Source organism: Mobula hypostoma, chromosome 15, assembly GCF_963921235.1.
Source record: "Mobula hypostoma chromosome 15, sMobHyp1.1, whole genome shotgun sequence".
Lineage (NCBI taxonomy): Eukaryota > Metazoa > Chordata > Chondrichthyes > Myliobatiformes > Myliobatidae > Mobula > Mobula hypostoma.
In genome coordinates, this window is record NC_086111.1 from 74353726 (window position 1) to 74377068 (window position 23343).

General features: G+C 46.2%; 1 protein-coding gene across 1 annotated transcript in view; it reads right to left on the bottom strand.

The window, feature by feature from the left end:
* Positions 1 to 9322, bottom strand: part of cfap100 (cilia and flagella associated protein 100) — a 45057-nt gene extending 35735 nt beyond the window's left edge. The window contains exons 1-2 of the mRNA XM_063068272.1: positions 9241 to 9322; positions 912 to 1011 (exon numbers count right to left, since the gene is read on the bottom strand). Coding sequence (XP_062924342.1) covers positions 912 to 978 — 67 coding nt within the window. The 5' untranslated portion in view covers positions 979 to 1011; positions 9241 to 9322. The remainder of the gene's footprint in view (positions 1 to 911; positions 1012 to 9240) is intronic.
* Positions 9323 to 23343: the final 14021 nt, after the last annotated feature.

A 23343-nucleotide genomic window follows, 5' to 3' on the forward strand; every position in this document is an offset into this window, starting at 1 on the left:
TGTGATGGGACGGTGTGGAGTGAGCTTCACTCTGTGTCTGACCCCGGGAGTGTGTGATGGGCCGGTGTGGAGGGAGTTTCACTCTGTGTCTGACCCCGGGAGTGTGTGATGGGACAGTGTGGAGGGAGCTTCACTCTGTGTCTGACCCCGGGAGTGTGTGATGGGACGGTGTGGAGTGAGCTTCACTCTGTGTCTGACCCCGAGAGTGTGTGATGGGCCGGTGTGGAGGGAGTTTCACTCTGTGTCTGACCCCGGGAGTGTGCGATGGGACGGTGTGGAGGGAGCTTCACTCTGTGTCTGACCCCGGGAGTGTGTGATGGGCTGGTGTGGAGGGAGTTTCACTCTGTGTCTGACCCCGGGAGTGTGCGATGGGACGGTGAGAAGGGAGCTTCACTCTGTGTCTGACCCCACGAGTGTGTGATGTGACGGTGTGGAGGGAGCTTCACTCCGTGTCTGACCCCGGGAGTGTGTGATAGGACGGTGTGGAGGGAGCTTCACTCTGTGTCTGACCCCGGGAGTGTGTGATGTGACGGTGTGGAGGGAGCTTCAGTCTGTGTCTGACCCCGGGAGTGTGTGATGGGACAGTGGGGAGGGAGCTTCACTCTGTGTCTGACCCCGGGAGTGTGTGATGGGACGGTGCGGAGGGAGATTCACTCTGTGTCTGACCCCGGGAGTGTGTGATGGGACAGTGGGGAGGGAGCTTCACTCTGTGCCCATTTGTTACCCACTTATGGTATCCATACCCTGTGATGGAAAGATGGGAAAGGGTAACAGATACTCTCCTCTTTATGTTAGTCATTTGGTCCCTGACTGGATCACTGAGTGGAATTTGGAACATCCTGCTGCTTGGGAAGAACATCACAAGAATTGCAATTGAATTCACAGAATTAAAGAGGTATTGACGATATTACTCAAGCCTTTCTGCAAGTTTTCCATCTCCACTGACTGCGAGGTCTGAAGCTGAGATGCAGAAGCCATGTTTCAGGATATTTCTTCCAACAGGCTGGGCACCTAAACAGAATTACCAGTAGTGAGAAGCTTGTTTGTCAGGCAATGTTAGACACACATCCTCAGTCAGTTCACCTAACACACCGGGATTTCCCCAAGCAGTAACAGCAGCAAGTCCAATGGGGAACTGACCTTCAGGTACAAAGCTGTTGTATCTGACCACAAAGGTTGAGCTGCACAAGACCCTGTGTGAACCTGGATACAGGTACACTGGTGTTCCATCACCGCCTGGTACGTAGCCTCTATTGCATAGGATCACAAGAGGGTACAGAGTGTTGTAGACGCAACCAGTTCCATCACAGACACAATCCTCCCACCACTGGTGACACAAAGCAAAACCTAGCAGCATGAATGGCAGCAATGCTTCACTACCAGATGAACTCAACACCTTCTATGCACGCTTTGAAAGGGAGAACACAATTACAGCTGTGAAGATCCCTGCTGCACCTGGTGACCCTGTGATCTCCGTCTCAGAGGTCAATGTTAGACTGTTTTTAAAGAGTGAACCCTCTCAAGGTGGAAGGTCTCAGTGGAGTACCTGGTAAGGCTCTGAAAACCTATGCCAACCAACTAGCGGGAGTATTCAAGGACATTTTTAACCTCTCACTGCTATGGACAGAAGTTCCCACTTGCTTCAAAAAGGCAACAATTATACCAGTGCCTAAGAAGAATAATGTGGGCTGCCTTAATGACTATCGCCCAGTAGTACTCACATCAACAGTGATGAAATGCTTTGAGAGTTTGGTCATGACTAGACTGAACTCCTGCCTCAGCAAGGACCTGGACCCATTGCAATTTGCCTATCGTCACAATAGGTCAACGGCAGACACAATCTCAATGGCTCTCCACACGGCTTTAGACAACCTGGACAACACAATCGTCAGGATGCTGTTCATCGACTACAGCTCAGCATTTAATACCATCATTTCCACAATCCTAATTGAGAAGTTGCAGAACCTGGGTCTCTGTACCTCCCTCTGCAATTGGATCCTTGACTTCCTAACCGGAAGACCACAATCTGTGCAGATTGGTGATAATATCTCCTCCTTGCTGACAATCAACACTGGCGCACCTCAGGGGTGTATGCTTAGCCCACTGCTCTACTCTCTCTATACCCATGACTGTGTGGCTAGGCATAGCTCAAATACCATCTATAAATTTGCTGATGATACAACCATTGTTGGTAGAATCTCAGGTGGTGACGAGAGGGCGTACAGGAGTGAGACTTGCCAACTACTGGAGTGATACCACAGCAACAACCTGGCACTCACCGTCAGTAAGGTGAAAGAGCTGATTGAGGACTTCAGGAAGGGTAAGATGAAGGAGCACGTACCAATCCTCATAGAGGGATCAGGAGTGGAGAGAGTGAGCAGCTTCAAGTTCCTGGGAGTCAAGATCTCTGAGGATCTAACCTGGTCACAACATATCAGTGTAGTTATAAAGATGGCAAGACAGCGGCTATGTTTTATTAGGAGTTTGAAGAAGTTTGACATGTCAACAATACACTCAGACTTTTATAGTTGGACCGTGGAGAGCATTCTGACAGGCTGCATCACTGTCTGGTATGGAGGGGCTACTGCACAGGACTGAAAGAAGCTGCAGAAGGCTGTAAATCTAGTCAGCTCCATCTTGGGTACCAGCCTACAAAGTACCCAGGGCATCTTTAGGGAGCGGTGTCTCAGAAAGGCAGCGTCCATTATTAAGGGCCTCCAGCACCCAGGCCATGCCCTTTTCTCACTGTTACCATCAGGTAGGAGGTACAGAAGCCTGAAGACACACACTCAGCGATTCAGGAACAGCTTCTTCCCCTTTGCCATCCAATTCCTAAATGGACATTGAATCTTTGCACACTACCTCACTTTTTTTAAATATGCAGTATTTCTGTTTTTGCACCTTTTTAAAATCTATTCAATATGTGTAATTGATTTACTTGTTTATTTATTATTATCTCATTATTATTTCTGTCTCTGCTAGATTATGTATTGCATTGAACTGTTGCTGCTAAGTTAACAGATTTCACGCCACATGCCGGTGGTAATAAACCTGGTTCTGATTCATTGAACCATCTTCGAGAGGCAGTGACTTGAGAAGGTGGCATCCATCACCAAGGACTCTAACATTCCGGGCCATGCCCTCTTCTCATTACTACCATCGGGGAGGAGTTACAGGAGCCTGAAGATGCACGACCATTCAGAAACAGCTTCTTTCCCTTTGCCATTAGGTTTCTGGATGGTCCATGAGCACTAAATTTAGAGTCCTAGGGAAATAAAGCACAGAAACAGGCCCTTTGGTCTATCTAGTCTGTGCTGAACCATCTGAGCGGTCCACTCCCACCAACCTGCACCCATATCATCCATGTACCTGTGCAAACTTCTCTTAAATGTTAAAATCGAGCTGGTGTGCATCACCTGTGCTGGCAGATCATTCCGCACTCTCACCACCCTCTGAGTGAAGAAGTTTCCTTTTGTTTCCTTCAAACTTTTCACCATTCACCCTTAACACATAACCTCCAGTTGTAGTCCCACCCAACCTCAGTGGAAAAAGCCTGCTTACATTTACCCTCAAACAACAGGAATTCTGCAGATGCTGGAAATTCAAGCAACATACATCAAAGTTGCTGGTGAACGCAGCAGGCCAAGCAGCATCTATAGGAAGAGGCGCAGTCGACGTTTCAGGCCGAGACCCTTCATCAGGACTAACTGAAGGAAGAGTGAGTAAGGGATTTGAAAGCTGGAGGGGGAGGGGGAGATGCAAAATGATAGGAGAAGACAGGAGGGGGAGGGATGGAGTGAAGAGCTGGACAGGGGATTGGCAAAAGGGGATACGAGAGGATCATGGGACAGGAGGTCCGGGAAGAAAGACGGGGGGGGGTGACCCAGAGGATGGGCAAGAGGTATATTCAGAGGGACAGAGGGAGAAAAAGGAGAGTGAGAGAAAGAATGTGTGCATAAAAATGAGTAACAGCTGGGGTACGAGGGGGAGGTGGGGCCTTAGCGGAAGTTAGAGAAGTCAATGTTCATGCCATCAGGTTGGAGGCTACCCAGACGGAATATAAGGTGTTGTTCCTCCAACCTGAGTGTGGCTTCATCTTTACAGTAGAGGAGGCCGTGGATAGACATGTCAGAATGGGAATGGGATGTGGAATTAAAATGTGTGGCCACTGGGAGATCCTGCTTTCTCTGGCGGACAGAGCGTAGATGTTCAGCAAAGCGGTCTCCCAGTCTGCGTCAGGTCTTGCCAATATATAAAAGGCCACATCAGGAGCACCGGACGCAGTATATCACCCCAGTCGACTCACAGGTGAAGTGTTGCCTCACCTGGAAGGACTGTTTGGGGCCCTGAATGGTGGTAAGGGAGGAAGTGTAAGGGCATGTATAGCACTTGTTCCGCTTACACGGATAAGTGCCAGGAGGGAGATCAGTGGGGAGGGATGGGGGAGGACGAATGGACAAGGGAGTTGCGTAGGGAGCGATCCCTGCGGAATGCAGGGGGGGGGAGGGAAAGATGTGTTTAGTGTGGGATCCAATTGGAGGTGGCGGAAGTTACGGAGAATAATATGTTGGACCAGGAGGCTGGTGGGGTGGTAGGTGAGGACCAGGGGAATCCTATTCCTAGTGGGGTGGTGGGAGGATGGAGTGAGAGCAGATGTACGTGAAATGGGGGAGATGCGTTTAAGAGCAGAGTTGATAGTGGAGGAAGGGAAGCCCCTTTCTTTAAAAAAGGAAGACATCTCCCTCGTCCTAGAATGAAAAGCCTCATCCTGAGAGCAGATGCGGCGGAGACGGAGGAATTGCGAGAAGGGGATGGCGTTTTTGTAAGAGACAGGGTGAGAAGAGGAATAGTCCAGATAGCTGTGAGAGTCAGTAGGCTTATAGTAGACATCAGTGGATAAGCTGTCTCCAGAGACAGAGACAGAAAGATCTAGAAAGGGGAGGGAGGTGTCGGAAATGGACCAGGTAAACTTGAGGGCAGGGTGAAAGTTGGAGGCAAAGTTAATAAAGTCAACGAGTTCTGCATGCGTGCAGGAAGCAACTTTCACCCTGCCCTCAAGTTTACCTGGTTCCAACTTTCACCCTGCCCTCAAGTTTACCTGGTCCATTTCCGACACCTCCCTCCCCTTTCTAGATCTTTCTGTCTCTGTCTCTGGAGACAGCTTATCCACTGATGTCTACTATAAGCCTACTGACTCTCACAGCTATCTGGACTATTCCTCTTCTCACCCTGTCTCTTGCAAAAACGCCATCCCCTTCTCGCAATTCCTCCGTCTCCGCCGCATCTGCTCTCAGGATGAGGCTTTTCATTCTAGGACGAGGGAGATGTCTTCCTTTTTTAAAGAAAGGGGCTTCCCTTCCTCCACTATCAACTCTGCTCTTAAACGCATCTTCCCCCATTTCACGTACATCTGCTCTCACTCCATCCTCCCGCCACCCCACTAGGAATAGGGTTCCCCTGGTCCTCACCTACCACCCCACCAGCCTCCGGGTCCAACATATTATTCTCCGTAACTTCCGCCACCTCCAACGGGATCCCACCACTAAGCACATCTTTCCCTCCCCACCCCTCTCTCTGCATTCCGCAGGGATCGCTCCCTACGCAACTCCCTTGTCCATTCGTCCCCCCCATCCCTCCCCACTGATCTCCCTCCTGGCACTTATCCGTGTAAGCGGAACAAGTGCTATACATGCCCTCACACTTCCTCCCTTACCACCATTCAGGGCCCCAAACAGTCCTTCCAGGTGAGGCAACACTTCACCTGTGAGTCGGCAGGGGTGATATACTGCGTCCGGTGCTCCCGATGTGGCCTTTTATACATTGGCGAGACCCGACGCAGACTGGGAGACCGCTTTGCTGAACATCTACGCTCTGTCCGCCAGAGAAAGCAGGATCTCCCAGTGGCCACACATTTTAATTCCACATCCCATTCCCATTCTGACATGTCTATCCACGGCCTCCTCTACTGTAAAGATGAAGCCACACTCAGGTTGGAGGAACAACACCTTATATTCCGTCTGGGTAGCCTCCAACCTGATGGCATGAACATTGACTTCTCTAACTTCCGCTAAGGCCCCACCTCCCCCTCGTACCCCATCTGTTACTCATTTTTATGCACACATTCTTTCTCTCACTCTCCTTTTTCTCCCTCTGTCCCTCTGAATATACCTCTTGCCCATCCTCTGGGTCACCCCCCCCTCCTTGTCTTTCTTCCCGGACCTCCTGTCCCATGATCCTCTCGTATCCCCTTTTGCCTATCACCTGTCCAGCTCTCGGCTCTATCCCTCCCCCTCCTGTCTTCTCCTATCATTTTGCATCTCCCCCTCCCCCTCCAGCTTTCAAATCCCTTACTCACTCTTCCTTCAGTTAGTCCTGACGAAGGGTCTCGGCCTGAAACGTCGACTGCGCCTCTTCCTATAGATGCTGCTTGGCCTGCTGCGTTCACCAGCAACTTTGATGTATGTTGCTTACATTTACCCTGTCTATACCCCTCAATTTTGTATCAAATCTCCCCTCAGTCTTCCACATTCCAAGGAATAAAGTCCTGACCTATTCAATCTTTCCTTATAACTCAGGTGCTCCAGTCCCTGGCAACATCCTTGTAAATTTTCTCTGTAGTCTTTCAACCTTGTTTACATCTTTCCTGTTGGCAGGTCACTACCCTACCGTTCGCTGTGTCAGACCTACCCTGCTTGGTGCTACCGAAGTTCAAAACCTCGCATTTTTCTGCATTGAATTCCATCTGCCATTTTTCCAGCTGGTCCAGATCCTGCTGCGACCTCCTCCTCACTGTCCACGACACCCCAACCTCGGTGTCATCTGAAAATTTGCTGATTCAGTTAATCGCACTATCATCCAGATCATTGATGTAGATGATAAACAACAACAGCACTCCACTAGTCACAGGCAACCATCTGCGACCACTCTCTGGCCTCTTCCACAGAGCCCAATGTCCAATCCAATCTACTACCTCATCCTGAATGCCAAGTGCTTGAACCTTCCAGACCAGTCTCCCAAGTGGGACCTTTTCAAACAAGTCCATAAGACACGGGAGCAGAATTAGGCCATTTGGCCCATCGAGTCTGCTCCGCCAATCAATCATGGCTGATTCTTTTCTGCCCTCCTCGGCCCCACTCCTGGGCCTTTGATGCCACGTCCAATCAAGAAACGATCAAGCTGTGCCTTAAATACACCCAATAACCTGGTCTTCACAGCTGCCTGTGGTAATAAATTCCACAAATTCACCACCCTAATGAAATCTCTCTGCATCTCTGTTTTAAATGGACATCCCTCTATTCTGGGGCTGTGTCCTCTTATTCTAGACTCCCCCCCCTATGAGAACATCCTTTCCACATCTACTCTGTCTAGGCCTTTCAACATTCACTGAGATGTCCCCTCATCATACTAAATTTCAGCGAGTACAGACCCTGAGCTATCAAATATTCCTCATATGATAACCCTTTCATTCCTGCAGTCATCCTTGTGAACCTCCTCTGGACTTTCTCCAATGCCAGCACATCTTTTCTAAGATGAGGAGCCCAAAACTGTTCACAATACTCAAGGTGAGGCCTCACCAGTGCCTTATAAAGTCTCAGCATCACATCCTTCTCTTGTATTCTAGACTTCTTGAAATAACTGTTAACATGGCATTTGCCTTCCTCACCACCGACTCAACCTGCAAGTTAACCTTTGGGGTGTTCTGCACAAGGACTCCCAAGTCCCTTTGCATCTCAGATTTTTGGATTTTCTCCCCATCTGAAAAGTAGCCTGCACACTTATTTCTACTGCTAAAATGTATGCCTATGCATTTTCCAACATTGTATTCGTTTGCCACTTTCTTGTCCATTCTCCTAATCCGTCTAAGTCCTTCTGCAGCCTTCCTGTTTCCTCAACACTACCTGCCCTCTACCCATCTTCGTATCATCTGCAAACTTGGCAACAGAGCCATCTATTTCATCATCTAAATCATTGATACACAGCATAAAAAGAACACCAACCCCTGTGGAACACCACTAGTCACTGGCAGCCAATCAGAAAATGATCCTTTTATTCCCACTCACTGCCTCCTACGAATCAGCTGATGCTGTAACCAATCCAGTAATTTTCCTGTAATTTTCCATGGGCTCTTGTTAAGCAGCCTCACGTGTGGCACCTTGTCAAAGGCCTTCTGAAAATCCAAATATACAAAATCCACTGCATCCCCTTTATCTATCCTACTTGTAATCTCCTCAAAGAATTCCAACAGGTTTGTCAGACAAGATCTTCCCTTAAGGAAACCATGCTGACTTTGGTCTATCTTGTCCTGTGCCTTGCTGAGGTCGCGGTAGACTATATCAACTGCCTTGACTTCAACAATTTTACTGGTAACTTCCTCAAAAACCTCTATAAGATTGGTTAAACGTGACCTACCATGCACGAAGCCACGCTGACTGTCCTGAACAAGTTCATGTCAATCCAAATGCTCATATATCCAGTCCCTTAGAATATCGTTCAGTAACATTCCCACGAGTGATGTCAGGCTCACCGGCCTATACTTCCTGGCTTATTTTTAGAGCCTATGGTCAACAGTGAAACAACATTGGCTATTCTTCAATCCTCTGTTACCTCACCTGTGGCTACGGATGATTTAAATATCTCTGCTAGGGCCCCCGGTAAAAACCAGAGCACCCAGAGGAAACTCACATGGTCACGGGGAGAACACACACATTCCTTACAGCCAGCAGTGGAAATTGAACCCGGGTGGCTGGTTACCTTACACTAACTGCTAATGTTGCATTGGTATTTGCAAATAACTCTTAACTCTCCTATGGTCCTGGGTTCCAGGCACCAACCTTTTCCCCACACCCTCTCCAGTCTACTCAACGACTGCTCATACTATGGTCATCTTCTGCAATGACAAAGGCACGCTGGAGAAAATCCAAGTACATGGAGGAAACTCAGGAGGAGAGTTTCTGATCATACACACCTCTCCAACTGTCTGAACGCTAACTACCGTGCCAGCGTTCTCCCCGCGTGTCCGGGGATCTCGGCTGCACTTCCTCTGTCTGTAACACGTACGGGTTTGCAGTGACCGTGCTGTGACAAGGCAGTCACGCCGCGCACATTGCCCCAACCCTGGCGAGTGCAGCCGCCTGCGCCGTTTGCCCGTTCCCATCGACACAGCTGCCAGCGGGCAAGGGCAGAAACGGGAGCCTCGGGGCACGGCGGGGATGCCCAGGGCGAGGGAGCCCGCGGAGTTACCTGGAACAGCGGGCCTGTGGAGGGAGCAGGGTCGGTGACCTGGAGCCGCTCCTCGCCCACCGGCCTCCACCGCAGGACGCCGGAAGCGGCTTTGTTTGGTTACCACGGCAACCGCGGAAGGTTTGCTTAGCAACGCCCGCGCTGCTGCTGAGTGAAGTGACTGTGTAGTGTCAATGAAATTATTAATAACACGTGATCTCCACGGGCGAGGGGCGGGAACCAAACCCGTAGGAAGGGTGCGTGATGACGTCACCGGAGTGACCTGCTGATGAACGAAGACATTACATCATTACGTCACGCGTGATTCCGCCAGTTGGCCGTGATGATGACATCCAGTGTGTTTACGTCATAATCTGACGGAAAGTGACGTCGTGACCAGCGGTTTAACGGCTGAAGGTCAGCGACCTAACTTCAGCTGCGGTCTCGGGACCTTCGGCCCGTCGCTTTCCATGCTGACCAAGGTGTCTACCTCGCCACCTCGGCAAAGCCTGACCGACATCTCCTGCCGCGGCCAGGTTCCTCCATGGACATCTGCAAGTGTCTTCAAACATTGAATGTACCCACCTCACCTACTGTCTAAACTCTAATTGTACCCACCTCACCAACTGTCTGAACTCTTATTGTACCCACCTCACCAACTGTACCCACCTCACCTACTGTCTAAACTCTAATTGTACCCACCTCACCTACTGTCTAAACTCTAATTGTACCCACCTCACTAACTGTCTGAACTCTTATTGTACCCACCTCACCAACTGTACCCACCTCACCAATTGTCTAAACTCTAATTGTACCCACCTCACCTACTGTCTAAACTCTAATTGTACCCACCTCACCAACTGTACCCACCTCACCAATTGTCTAAACTCTAATTGTACCCACCTCACCTACTGTCTAAACTCTAATTGTACCCACCTCACTAACTGTCTGAACTCTTATTGTACCCACCTCACCAACTGTCTGAACTCTTATTGTACCCACCTCACCAACTGTACCCACCTCACCAATTGTCTAAACTCTAATTGTACCCACCTCACCTACTGTCTAAACTCTAATTGTACCCACCTCACCAACTGTCTACATACTGATTGTACCCACCTCACCAACTAAGTTGGCTTCATTTTCCCCTGTTTGACCCTGAACCCTCTTTAACAAAAACTTTCATGTATATGTTTATTTATTAAGTTTCAGTGTGGAATAGGCCCTTCTGGCTGTATCTCAAGGGGGGATCGCTCGGCAAGCTGTCCTGCCCAGCAATCCTCTGATTTGAGCCTAGCCTAGATACGGGACAACTTACAATGACCAATTAACCTACTAACCGGTGTGTCTTTGGACTGTTGGAGGAAACTGGAGCATACGGAGGAAGCCCATGCTCTCACAGGAAGAACAGACAGACTTGCTCACAGAGGATGCCCGAATTAAACTCTGAACTCTGATGCCCTGAGCTGTGTTAACATTGTAGTAACCGTTATGCTACCGTGGCGCCCAGGTTGTACACACAGCCAGAGTATTGTGAGCAGTGTCGTGCCCCTTATCTAAAAAAAGGATGTGCTGACGTTGGAGAGGGTTCAAAGGAGGTTCATGAGTATGATTCCAGGAATCACTCTTGTCGAGGCCTTTCAACATTCAACAGGTTTTAATGGGATTTCCCATCCCCCCCCTTCACTCTTCTGAATTACAGTGGTACAAGCCCAGATCCATCACACGCTCCTCATATAACTGCCCACAAAACTCCAAGTGAGGCCTTGCCAGTGCCACATAAGGTGGCAACATTACATCCTTGCTTTCATATTCTGGTCCTCTTGAAGTGAATGCTAACATCACATTTACCTTCCTCACCACTGACTTAACCTACAAATTAACCTTTAAGAAATCCTGCACAAGGACTCCCATGTCCCTTTGCACCTCAGATATTTGAATTTTCTCTCTATTAAGAAAATAGTCTATGAATTAATTTCTACTACCAAAATGCTTTCTGTTGGTTTTTAAAAGCTTCTCAATTCTCTAACTTCCGACTAATTTTTGCTCCATAATATATGCCCTCTTTTCTTTTGTAAGCCATGACTGTGTCATCCTACCTTTTAGATACATCTTTGGGATGTATCTACCCTCTGTCTTCTGAGTTGCTCCCAGAAACTCCAGCCATTGCTGCTCTGCTGTCATCCCTGCCAGTGTCCCCTTCCAATCAATTTTGTATAGCTCCTCTCTCATGCCTCTGTAATTCTCTTGACTCCACAATAATACTGATATATCTGACTTTAGCTCCTCCTTCTCAAATTGCAGGGTGAATCCTCTTCAGATTATGATCACTGGCCTCTAACGGTTCCTTTGTCTTCAGCTCCTAATCAATTCCGTTCATCTCACAACACCCAATCCAGATTAGCTGATGCCCTAGTGGGTTTATCCATGAGGTGCTCTTAAAAAGCCATTTGTAGAACTTCAGAAACTCCCCCTCCTGGGATCCAGCACCAACCTGAATTTTCCAGTCTTCTGTATATTGAAATTCCCAATGACATTCATAACATTGCCCTTTCGATTTGCATTTTATATCTACTGCTGTAATTTGTGGACCACATCCTGGCTACCTTTCTGAGGCTTGTATATAAACCCCATCAAGGTCTTCTTACCTCTACCCACAACGATTCTACATCTACCAATCTTATGTCACCTGTTTTAAATGATTTGCTTTCATTTTTTACCAAGAGTCACCCCCACCCCTCTGCCGACCTACCTGTCATTTTGATATAATGTCCCCAGCTATAATCTTCTTTCAGCCACAAATCAGTGATGCCCACAACATCATACCTGTCAATCTGTAACTGTGCTACAATTTCTATACAAAATTTATAGCCAATTCTCAGGTCAGCAGGAAAGGCTATTGACTGCAGTCTGCCGTCACTGATGGACTTGTATGTGAACAACACAAAGAAGCGGACAGGAAAAATCAATGCAGATATGACCCTCCCAGCAAGCTGCCTTTTCAAATTGCTTTCTTCTGGAAAGCACTACAGGATTACTAAAATAAAAACTTCACACCACCTTAAAAGTTTCTTCGCCCAGGCAATTAATATGATCAACTATTCTAGTTAGCCTTCACCCCCTCTATCTAATATCCCCATTACTGCACTTTAAACCACTTTTTACAATGTTTGGATTGTAAATACATGCTGGTATTTATGTATTTTTGCACATTTTATTCCATATCCATACTTCTAACTTTATTCTACATAGTTCTTTATTTTTTCTAATGTTTGAATATTGTCTTTTTTTGTTGCAGGACTTGGCAACATACCACAGCAAATTTCTAATACATATAAATGTGTATGACGAATAAAGTTAATTCTTGACCCTCGATAAGGTCACACTTACCTTCCAACGAGCGTAAACCCAGCTCATGCCGAATCTCCATCTAACTCCAACCCTTCATTGCAGGCAACATGGGAGTAGTGTAGATGGACAAACAGGTCAGTGTGGCCAGGCTGGGCCTTTTTTTAGCGTGTCACAGCCCCACGGTCAGCCACTCTTGTCTGGTGTGTGGTGTCAGGATTGGTCTCCTTTCGGATTAACCGGGTCACAATATAAACGTTCCAGATTCGACCCTTTTTTTTTAACGAGGCCGAGTGGCTAGCTCGACGCCCAACCCGGCACGGATGGAAAGCGTGCTCAGGGGGTGGCCGGACCTGGATTCGAACTCGGGACCCTTCGCTCGGGAGTCCGGCGTTGATCTCACTGCGCCACCAGCCGGCCATGCTGGGCTGAATGCTCTTCTGTTTCTGTACTGCTTGATTGTATGACTTCCTGGTGAATCTCTTCTGCTTTCTCTCTACTACTACCACACCCTTCTTGTCACGTAGTGATCAGAATACGTCAAATGTTGGTCCAACCAATGTTTGAGACAGTAAGATACAGGAGCAGAGTGAGGCCATTTGGCCCATTGAGACCGCTCTGTCATTTCATCATGGCTGATCCAACTTTCCCCTCAGCCCCAATCTCCTGCCTTCACCCCGTATCCCTTCATGCCCTGACCAATCAAGAATCTATCAAACTCCATTTTGAGTATACCCAATTACTTTGTCTCCACCGCCACCTGCAGCAACAAATTCCATAGATTCTTCACTCTCTGGCTAAAGAAATTTGTCCTTATCTCCATTCTAAAAGGACACTCTTTTATTCTGAGGCTGTGTCCTCTGGTGTTAGAATCCCCTCCACGTACACTCTATCAAGGCCTTTCACCATTCGATAGGTTTCAATGAGGTCAATCCTCATTATTCTGAATTCCAGTGAGTAGAGACCCAGAGCCATCAAACGCTCCCCATATGACAAGCCTTTCAAACCTGGAGTCATTTGTGTGAACCTCCTTTGAATCCTCTCCAGTGTCAGCTCATCCTTTCAAACCGATGCCACAATACTAACTTCCAGGCTGATGAGGTACAGCATACGTAGACTTTATATTTGGCATGTGGGAGAAATGCAAGGCTGGATGACATCTCCTAGAAAGAAGAGTCCACTTAAAAGAAGTGATAGCCTGGGTCGAGCAATGACAGATGGAACTCGCTCCGTAAACATTTTTGGAGCAATAGTCAGCCCAAACTATGAACAACGAATGTCAGGAAGTTCTGAGAAACGTAGGGGTCTTGGATATAATGTCCATAGATCCCTGAAGGTATCATCATCATCATCGCGTGTCATGTCGTATAACTTGGACAATCATGGGCTTCCCATGACCTTGATTGCTCTTGGCAAATTTTTCTACAGAAGTGGTTTGTCTTTCCCTTCTTCTGGGCAGTGTTGTTACAAGACGGGTGACCCCAACTGTTATTAATACTTGTGGGGGGCTAAGTAGGTGCTACAGCTTGCCCAGGTGTGACCTGCAGGTGAGCGGAGGGAAGGAGCACCTTACACCTCCTTTGACAGACCTGCTACCCAAGCAGGTAGCAGCACAGGTTGATGAAGTTGTTTAAAAAGACGTGAGGAACACCTGCTTTTATTAGCTGGGGCATGGAATGTGAGTGCAAGGTGTAAGTGATGCAGCTATTTGAATATTAGTGAGGTCCATACAACAGGGAGGACGTGACCACACTAGAGAGGGTGCAGAGGGGATTCAGCAGGAGACATGTGGCCAAATACATGCTGCTGGAAGAACGTAGTATGTCAAACAGCATCTGTGGAGTCAGAGGGATAGTCAATATTTCGGCAACTGCTTCTTTTCTGTGTGAGGAAGAGAAATTTTCCCAGTAAACTGACCAATCTTTATCTCTCACTTGATATTACTAATTTGTATCATAGATACTCAGCACAGTACAGGCCCTTCGGCCCACAGTATTGTGCTGACCTTCTAACCTACTCTTAGATCAATCTAACACTTCCCTTCTACGTAGCCCTACATTTTTCTGTCATCTAAGAGACTCTGAGGTGTCCCTAATGTCTCTGCATCTGGTAGGGTATTCCACGTACCCATCACTCTCTGTGTAAAAAAAATCCGACCTCTGACATCCCTCCCCATCCCCCACCCAGCACCTTAAAATTATGGTCCCTCATGATAGCTATTTCCGCCCTGAGAAGGAGTGTCTGTCTGTCCACTCTGTCTCTGCCTCTTATCATTTTATACACCTCCATCAAGTCACCTCTCATCCTCCTTCGTTCCAAAGAGAAAAACCCGAGCTCACTCAGCCTGTCCTCATAAGACCTTCTCTCTGAGGCAGGCGGTATCCTGGTATCATCAGATCAATATGCCATTGCTATTTGTGGGTGTTTGCAATGTTCAAAATCCATGACCACCGTAAGAACCATTAAAAAATCCCTCATTAGTTGTACAGGAGTTTAGAATACTTTGAAATTATGAAATTCACAACCTGTTTATTTTATTTCTCAAAAGGTAGCATTTTCAAAATTTTAAATTATTTAAATTTGAAAAGTGGAAGTTGTAAGCAGCATTGGGTTATAGAAGTGCGTTCCTCTTTTCAATGTCTGTTTGCCTGCATTAACACTGGATTCTGGCTGTTTATTCTGTGTGGCTTAATTGTATAAAGTGCAGTATTTAACTATTACTCTGACTCAGTTCCTTATCTTTCAGTTTTTGTGTGCAGAAGGCCTGAATGGAGAATTCAGTAATACCAAAATCCTCGTGCAGACCTGGTCGGCAGAATCGCTTGCCACCACAGGAGGCAAAGAGGCGCCGTCTGGAGCGTTACCGACTGCGGAGGAAAAGGATGATACACATCGGGCTGGAAGTTGATAGATGGCATCAGCTGAAATCAGAACTGGGCCTTGAGAATGATATCGCCCTCGCTAAATTTCTCCTGGATTATTACAGGTTTCAGAATTTTATCAATATCCCTGTGAGATCCATGCAATCGGTTTCCCTTTCATTCATAATGAATACGTACATCATGAAATCAAGTCTGGAGTAAAGATGAGTCCAAAGCAATAATAAGTTTAATAAGAACTTTCTTTCATTCTCTGTAGATCCCATCACAGTCACATGAAGTTGGATTCAATTCCAAACACAAGAGGTATTGCAGTTGGCTTTAGAAGTTAGTATTTCACTATAATTTTGACTTGTGTTATATGTTGTACCTTTCTCCACGTAGCCTGACTGGATTGTAGTGAAGACTCATTTCCTGCCTTCTCTTTAAAGTCACTCTTTCCCAGCAATGAGTGTCACCAGTGACTTTGACACTTCCCTCTCTCTTACAAATTCAGCAGCATCTCTTCGAGACTCCTCAAAGCCAAATTCAAAATTCAAAGTACATTTATCATCAAAATATACATGCAGCATTCAGCCCTAAGATTCGTCTTCCTACAGACCCTCTACAGTAAATTGAAATAAAAAGAATCATTTCAGCTGTTGTAAATCTGGAATAAAAGAACATTCTGGGAACTCTACTGTACTGGTAAAGGGCTTTGGATTTGAAATGTTAGCAGTTTTCCTTCCCACACTGTTCACTGACTTGCCATGAGTTGTAGCGCTTTCTGTTTAATGACAATAGACAATAGGTGCAGGAGTAGGCCACTCGGCCCTTCGAGCCAGCACTGCCATTCACTGTGATCATGGCGGATCATCCACAATCAGTATCCAGTTCCTGCCTTATCCCCATAAACTTTGATTCCGCTATCTTTAAGAGCTCTATCCATCTCTTTTTTGAAAGCATCCAGAGACTTGGCCTCCACAGCCTTCTGGGGCAGAGCATTCCACAAATCCACCACTCTCTGGGTGAAAAAGTTTTTCCTCAACTCCATTCTAAATGGCCTACCCCTTATTCTTAAACTGTGGCCTCTGGTTCTGGACTCACCCAACATCGGGAACATGCTTCCTGCCTGCAGCATGTCCAACCCCTTAATAATCTTATATGTTTCAATAAGATCCCCTCTCAGCCTCCTAAATTCCAGAGTATACAAGCCCAGTCACTCCAATCTTTCGACATATGACAGTCCCGCCATCCCGGGAATTAATTGATATCCTTCATCTTGGCTCTCAGATACAATCATGTTTTGACACACTGTGGCTTTGAAATTACAAAATCATCTCAATGTCAGAACTGTTACAAGTGTACCAGGTTCTCTAGTGGAATGGGGTCATTCCAATGCTAGACAATCAGTCACATTCAGATTTATTTATGATGTTTACATCAAAACGTACAGTGAAATGTGTTGTTTGCATTAACAACCAGCCCGCCCAAAGTTGTACTGGGAGTAGCTCGCGAGTGTCACCACTCATCCGCTCTCAACATAACATTTCCACGATGTTCAGTAGAACAACATAGAACAAGCCCCTATCCCATCCGGACAGGCTGCTTCCTGGCCCCCAAACCTTTTTTATTTATTTATAGAGATTTACAGTGTGGTAATTACAATGACCGATTAACCTACTAACTGGGATGTCTTTGGGCTGTGGGAGGTAACCTGAGCACCTGGACAAAACCCATGTGGTTATGGGTAGAACATACAAGCTTCTTACAGATAGCGGTGGCGATTGAACCTGGGTCGCTGGTACAGTAAAGCATTGTGCTAACCACTGGGCTACTGCACTGTTCCAAATCCCCCAGGTTCGTATATCCAACCTCTCGCTATAGGACATGCATCTATTCCAGGTAGTATCCTGATAAACCTCTGCACCCTTTCCAAACCCTTGACATCCATAAGTAAAATTGCAGGGCAATAATTGCTTCACAAACCAGATAGTTACTTCCCTTTGGCAACTTGTTCCATTTGCCCATCACTCTGTGTGAAAAACGTGGCAGTGGAGCTGTTGTACAGCAGTGCCTCCACTTCCTAAGAAGACTGAGGCAAACAAGGGTCCTCAGCACCTCCCTCCCCATATTAGCTGCGTTTTCCAGGAGCACCGTTGAGAGTGTCCTGACAAGATGCATCTCCGTCTGGTCTGGGAGCAGACGAGCATCAGACCTGAAGTCCCTACAAAGGACTGTGAGAAGAGCTGAGAGGATCATAGGGGTTCCCCTACCATCCATTGGAGACATTTATTAGGAGGACCCATCCAGCATCCTCTTTGACTTCCTACCATCAGGCAGGAGACTACGATGCATGAGAACAAGAACAGTCAGGATGAGAAACAGTTTCTTCCCCCCAGGGCATCAGCATTCTGAACTCCCTGCTGCATCATATTCAAAGTGTCACTGGTTAATCTGTTCCAGTATAATATTTAATATTTATACACTTCAATTTGTTATTTATGTGTGATTCATCTGTAGATTTTATCCTTGCCTTCATACATTATTGTGTGTTATGTGCACTACTATATTTTATTCCTGGTTCATTGAAACGTTGTCTCATTTCTATACACATTATATGGTTATATAATGTGGAGGCCAAGTCTTTATGTATATTTAAGGTAGAGCTTGATAGGCTAGGCTAGGACATAAAGGGATACGGGGAACTCACATCAAAGTTGCTGGTGAACGCAGCAGGCCTCTAGGAAGAGGTACAGTCAACATTTCGGGCCGAGACCCTTCGTCAGGACTAAAGGGATACGGGGGAAAGCAGGAGATCGGGGCTGAGAGGAAAATGGATCAGCCACGCTGAAATGGTGGAGCAGACTCGATGGGTCTGCTCCTGTATCTTATGGTCTTATATACATTATATACATGTATATAGTTAAATGACAATAAACTTGATTTGACTTGTGGTTCCTTAAGGTTGTTCTAGCCGGGGGTGGTAGTTGGGGATAAGTTCCAACCACCTATTAAATGTTCCCAATGACGTGTGTCTCATATAGCCCCTGACAACCAGGTCCAGCTCCTGGCCTTCACATGTAACTTAGCTACTAAGCCCAGCGGAACTATTTCTACTGACAGGCAAAGGGGCAAAGGTGGGATACTGACATCTTAAAACCAGTGGTTTTGGGCAGATGGAAGTTGTTAGCTCATCTAGGAGAATGAAAACTCTGATCTCAAACTTCTGCTGCCTTGCAGCTATACCCAACTGATGGGGAAGACTTTGGGAGTAAACCCCAAGGAAAAATCTGGATTGGAGTCCTCAAGGCAGAATCTAAGATTCAACATTGAGTTCAACGCCGAACGGTGACTAGCAACGCCTGTGATGCTACTGGTGCCAAACTATCGGTCTCTGCCGTTGCTTTGGGTTCATCAGCTGTCTGGAGAGTGGGAGCCTGGTGCTCTCCATATTGTACTGCTCTGGCTTGTGTGCTGGCATGCAGATCACATAGACACCTGGGAGGCGACATCCATGGTCAAGCCCAACCCTCGCAGGGGGTTGTTGACTAATTGCTTCCAACAATCACTTTTATTGAGTGTACAACAGACTCAGAAGTGGTGAACTCAAAGGAGCCTTTCACAGCACGGCACAGTTACTCAGAACCTAGAATCCAGGAAGGTCTTATTACCTCATTTGTCTTTGACTGAGTCAGTACTAACTGTATCTATCGCCTACTCAGGGGAATCTATTTGATAGGCTGTACTAATGTTTCTGCACTTGGGTTTCAAATTTCTTCTCCCTTCAAGCACAGGCACTTTGCAGAGACTGCGTGGTTGTTTTGAATCGTGTCTTTATTAACTGCAAGCTCACTTTGGTTAGAGGAGTAAGGTGGGAAATTGTGTGGAGGGATGTAGAATCAAAGATTCAAAGTACATTATTATCAAGTGTACCCTGAGATTCTGAGCTTCACCCTTCCACAGGCAGCTACAAAACAAAAAGACACCACGGGACCTGTTCAGGAAAGCATCAAACACCCAACATGTGGGAAAAGAACAAATTGCACAATGGGATAAAGTAATTAGAAATAGAATCAGAATCAGGTTTATTATCACTGACTTACTGTATTTGATGTGAAATTGATTGTTTTGTAGCAGTATTACATTAATACCATAAAGACTATACTAAATAAACACTGTAAACAATAGCAAATAAATATTGCAAGCTAAAAGGAATGGCGAGCTACTGTTCATGTAGATAAGTTCATGGCTAAAAGCAACTGTGGAAGTTGATAGAGCAAGAGTACAAAAGATCCTTCAGTTTAAGGGGGGGGGGGGCTTGCAGGAATGATTTGATTTGGCCACAAGTTCTTTCTGTCTGGATCAAACACTCTGGAAGGAAGGTAAGGAGATCTACGGTGCATGAGAGTGGTGGGTATGTGGAACAAGCTGCAAGAGGAAGTACTGTAGGCAGGTATAATTGCTTTGAGAAGGTGTGTGGACAGCTGCTGAGATAGGAATAGTGGAAAAGAAGCATAATGTAGGGAATTAGGGAATTGGGATTAGAGTTGAGAGGCTTCATGGCAAATTTGGCCAAGTTAGACTAGAACACACTTGTGTGTTGTTAATTGCCTCAACTCTATGTAATGCTGAATTAATACTGATTTGTGATTTGATGCTGATTAAGTATTGTGCCCTGATGTTGTGGGAAAAAATCCTTTAATCACTGGAGAGTTATAGAGTCTTAGAACACTACAGCACAGAAACAGGTCCTTCATCCCATCTAGTCCATGCCAATCATGTGCCCCTCCCATCCATCTACCTATCCAAATTTCTCTTAAATGTTGAAAATGAACCTGCATCCACCACTTCTGCTGGTGGCTCGTTCCACACTCTCACCACACTCACTTTCTTCTTGGAACATTCACCTTTCATCCTTAACCCGTGACCTCGAGTTCCAGTCTCACCCAATATCAATGCAAAAAACTTCCTTGCATTTGCCCTATCTAAAGCCTTCATAATTTTGTATATCTCCATCAAATTTCCCCTCATTCTCCTATGCTCTCAGAAATGAAGTGCTAACCTACTCAAACTTTCATTGTAACTCCGTCCTCAAGTCCTGACAACATCCTTGTAAATCTTCTCTGCACTCTTTCAGTATTATTGATATCTCTTTTGCAGGTAGGTGACCAGGACTGCTCACAATACTCCAAATTAGGCCTCACCGATGCCTTATGCAATTTCAACAGAGCATTGCAATTCCTGTATTCAGTACTTTGATTTACGAAGGCCAATGGGCCAAAAGCTCTCCTTGCAAGCTTATCTACTTATGATGCCAGATTTAAGGAATTATGGATGTTTATTCCCAGATCAGAGCTCTACTGCTCTCGATGCCCAACCGCGAAGCACACGCCAACATCATGAGGTTGTATAAGGCATTGGTGAGGCCGAATCTGGAGTATTGTGTTCAGTTTTGGTCACCAAATTACAGGAAGGATATAAATAAGGTTGAAGAGTGCAGAGAAGGTTTACAAGGATGTTGCCGGGACTTGAGAAACTCAGTTACAGAGAAAGGTTGAATAGGTTAGGACTTTATTCCCTGGAGCGTAGAAGAATGAAGGGAGATTTGATAGAGGTATATAAAATTATGATGGGTATAGATAGAGTGAATGCAAGCAGGCTTTTTCCACTGAGGCAATGGGAGAAAAAAACCAGAGGACATGGGTTAAGGGTGAGGGGGGAAAAGTTTAAAGGGAACATTAGGGGGGGCTTCTTCACACAGAGAGTGGTGGGAGTATGGAATGAGCTGCCAGATGAGGTGGTAAATGCGGGTTCTTTTTTAACATTTAAAAATAAATCGGACAGATACATGGATGGGAGGTGTATGGAGGGATATGGTCCGTGTGCAGGTCAGTGGGACTAGGCAGAAAATGGTTCTGCACAGCCAAGAAGGGCCAAAGGACCTGTTTCTGTGCTGTAGTTTCTATGGTTCTATCTCCTAGTGATGTGTGGTGCGTAAATGGCCCAACTACCCGTGCTCTCTTCTTCTGAAATCTCTTTGAAAAAGAGGTAGCAAAGATTCAGAATTGAGAGGGTGCACATTTCAGTCTGTGACTCTGGTTTCTGGAAAGGGGAAAGCTGAGAGAAGGCGTGATCATGCACAGGATAGCAGACCGTGCATATTGTGACGTGATTCTGCACAACTTCATCACACAGCAGTGGGTGCTCTTTGATTCATATCTGAAACTGTTGAGTATATTTAAGGCTGCCCAGAAAAGAGCTTTTAACAGCAAGAACGTCAGAAGATATGAGTTTGTGCAGGAAAGTGGATAAGGCTTTCACCCAGATTCTCTCTCTAATTTTATACACATTACACGTATATGTAAACTAATAAAGGGTATGATGTTTTATCTTGTTTATAATAAGATAAAATCAGCAGCGAGTCGCCCACATCCTCTGCAGGAGGCCAGAGTGAACAGGCTTTCCAATCTTCAGCCATAGGGAAAATTCCTCAAAGAAGCACTCCTCATCTACTGTCAGCTGTTGGGTATGTTTCTCTCCAAATCGCAACAAGAATTAGTCATGTAAAGTTCATGGATGCTGATTTCTCTGTGAATGTGTTAGAAGAGGAGATGGAGGCAAAGAGGTGGGGTAGTCTGAGAAGCGACTTTGTGAGCTTGGAGACCAAGCAACTGTAGTCTTGTCTGCTCGTGGTGAAGTCATAAAATAGAGCACGACAGCACAGAAACAAACTCTTTGGCCTACCTGGCCTGTGCTGAACAGTTATTCTACCTAGTCTCATCAACCCACACCAGGTCCATAGCCCTCCATACCCTTCCCATCCATGTACTTACCCAAACTTCTCTTAACTGTTGCAATCGATCCCACATCCACCACTTCAGCTGGCAGATCGTTTCCCACTCACCACCCTCCGAGTGAAGAAGCTCTCTCTCATGTTCCCCTTAAATAGTTCACCTTTCACCCTTGTGCCCTGTAGTTCTAGTCTCATCCAACTTCAGTGGGTAGATGCCACTGGGCAGGGCAGGGGAAAAAGTCTCGGAGAGTTATAGAGGTGGTGGTGGAGGGAACTACTGAGACAGGAAAACTGTGTGACCATGGAGGAATTTGTAAGGATGGGAAATTTAAAACTGAGCAGCAGAATCCAAGAGTTAATAAGGAAATTATAGCTGATGGCAATCTAGATGTGATGTATCTGACCTGACAGAATATCTTCCCACATACAAGGTCTATCTGTTTTTTCCCCATTTTATGCACCAGTGACACAGGGGAGGACAGTGATAATGATGAAGGCAGTTTAAAGTTCATGGAAGATTCTGCAGATGAGACTGAATACATTTTCCCAGACAAGTAGGTAGATTCCGTCTTACTGTTCCAGGTTTACAGAGGTATACTGTTTATATATGGTAATTTTCAGTTTCATTGTTGCTTCACATGTGCTTAGATTTAGCAACTCAGGTTGGCCTCCGGTGCCTCCCCGCACTGGCCAGTTCCATGCTGTGTACAAGCTGCAGTGCATTCATGGCCTGGCGGGATAGATTTGAATTCCAACATGGTAGCTTGGGAATTTCATTCTATTATTTAAATACTTTGCATTAAAAACCGGACTCCAAAGCACCCTCTTGCAAATTTATTCATCCATGTGATAAAAAAAATCCTGGTGTGACCCCAGCAACTTGGAGCTGAATGTGCTCAAAACCGTGGAGGTGCATATCAACCTCAGGAGAAATGTCTCTCTACCCAGTCACCATCAACAGCACTGGTCCAACATTCAGCTTCCTGGTCAGCATTACTTCACAGGACCTCATCATATCTCCTTCAACAACAAAAAGGTTTGGCAGAGGATGAATTTGCGGCAGTTGGTAAAGTTCCCTTTTCCCCAGAACATCCTGGTGTGATTCTACTCTGCCATCATAGA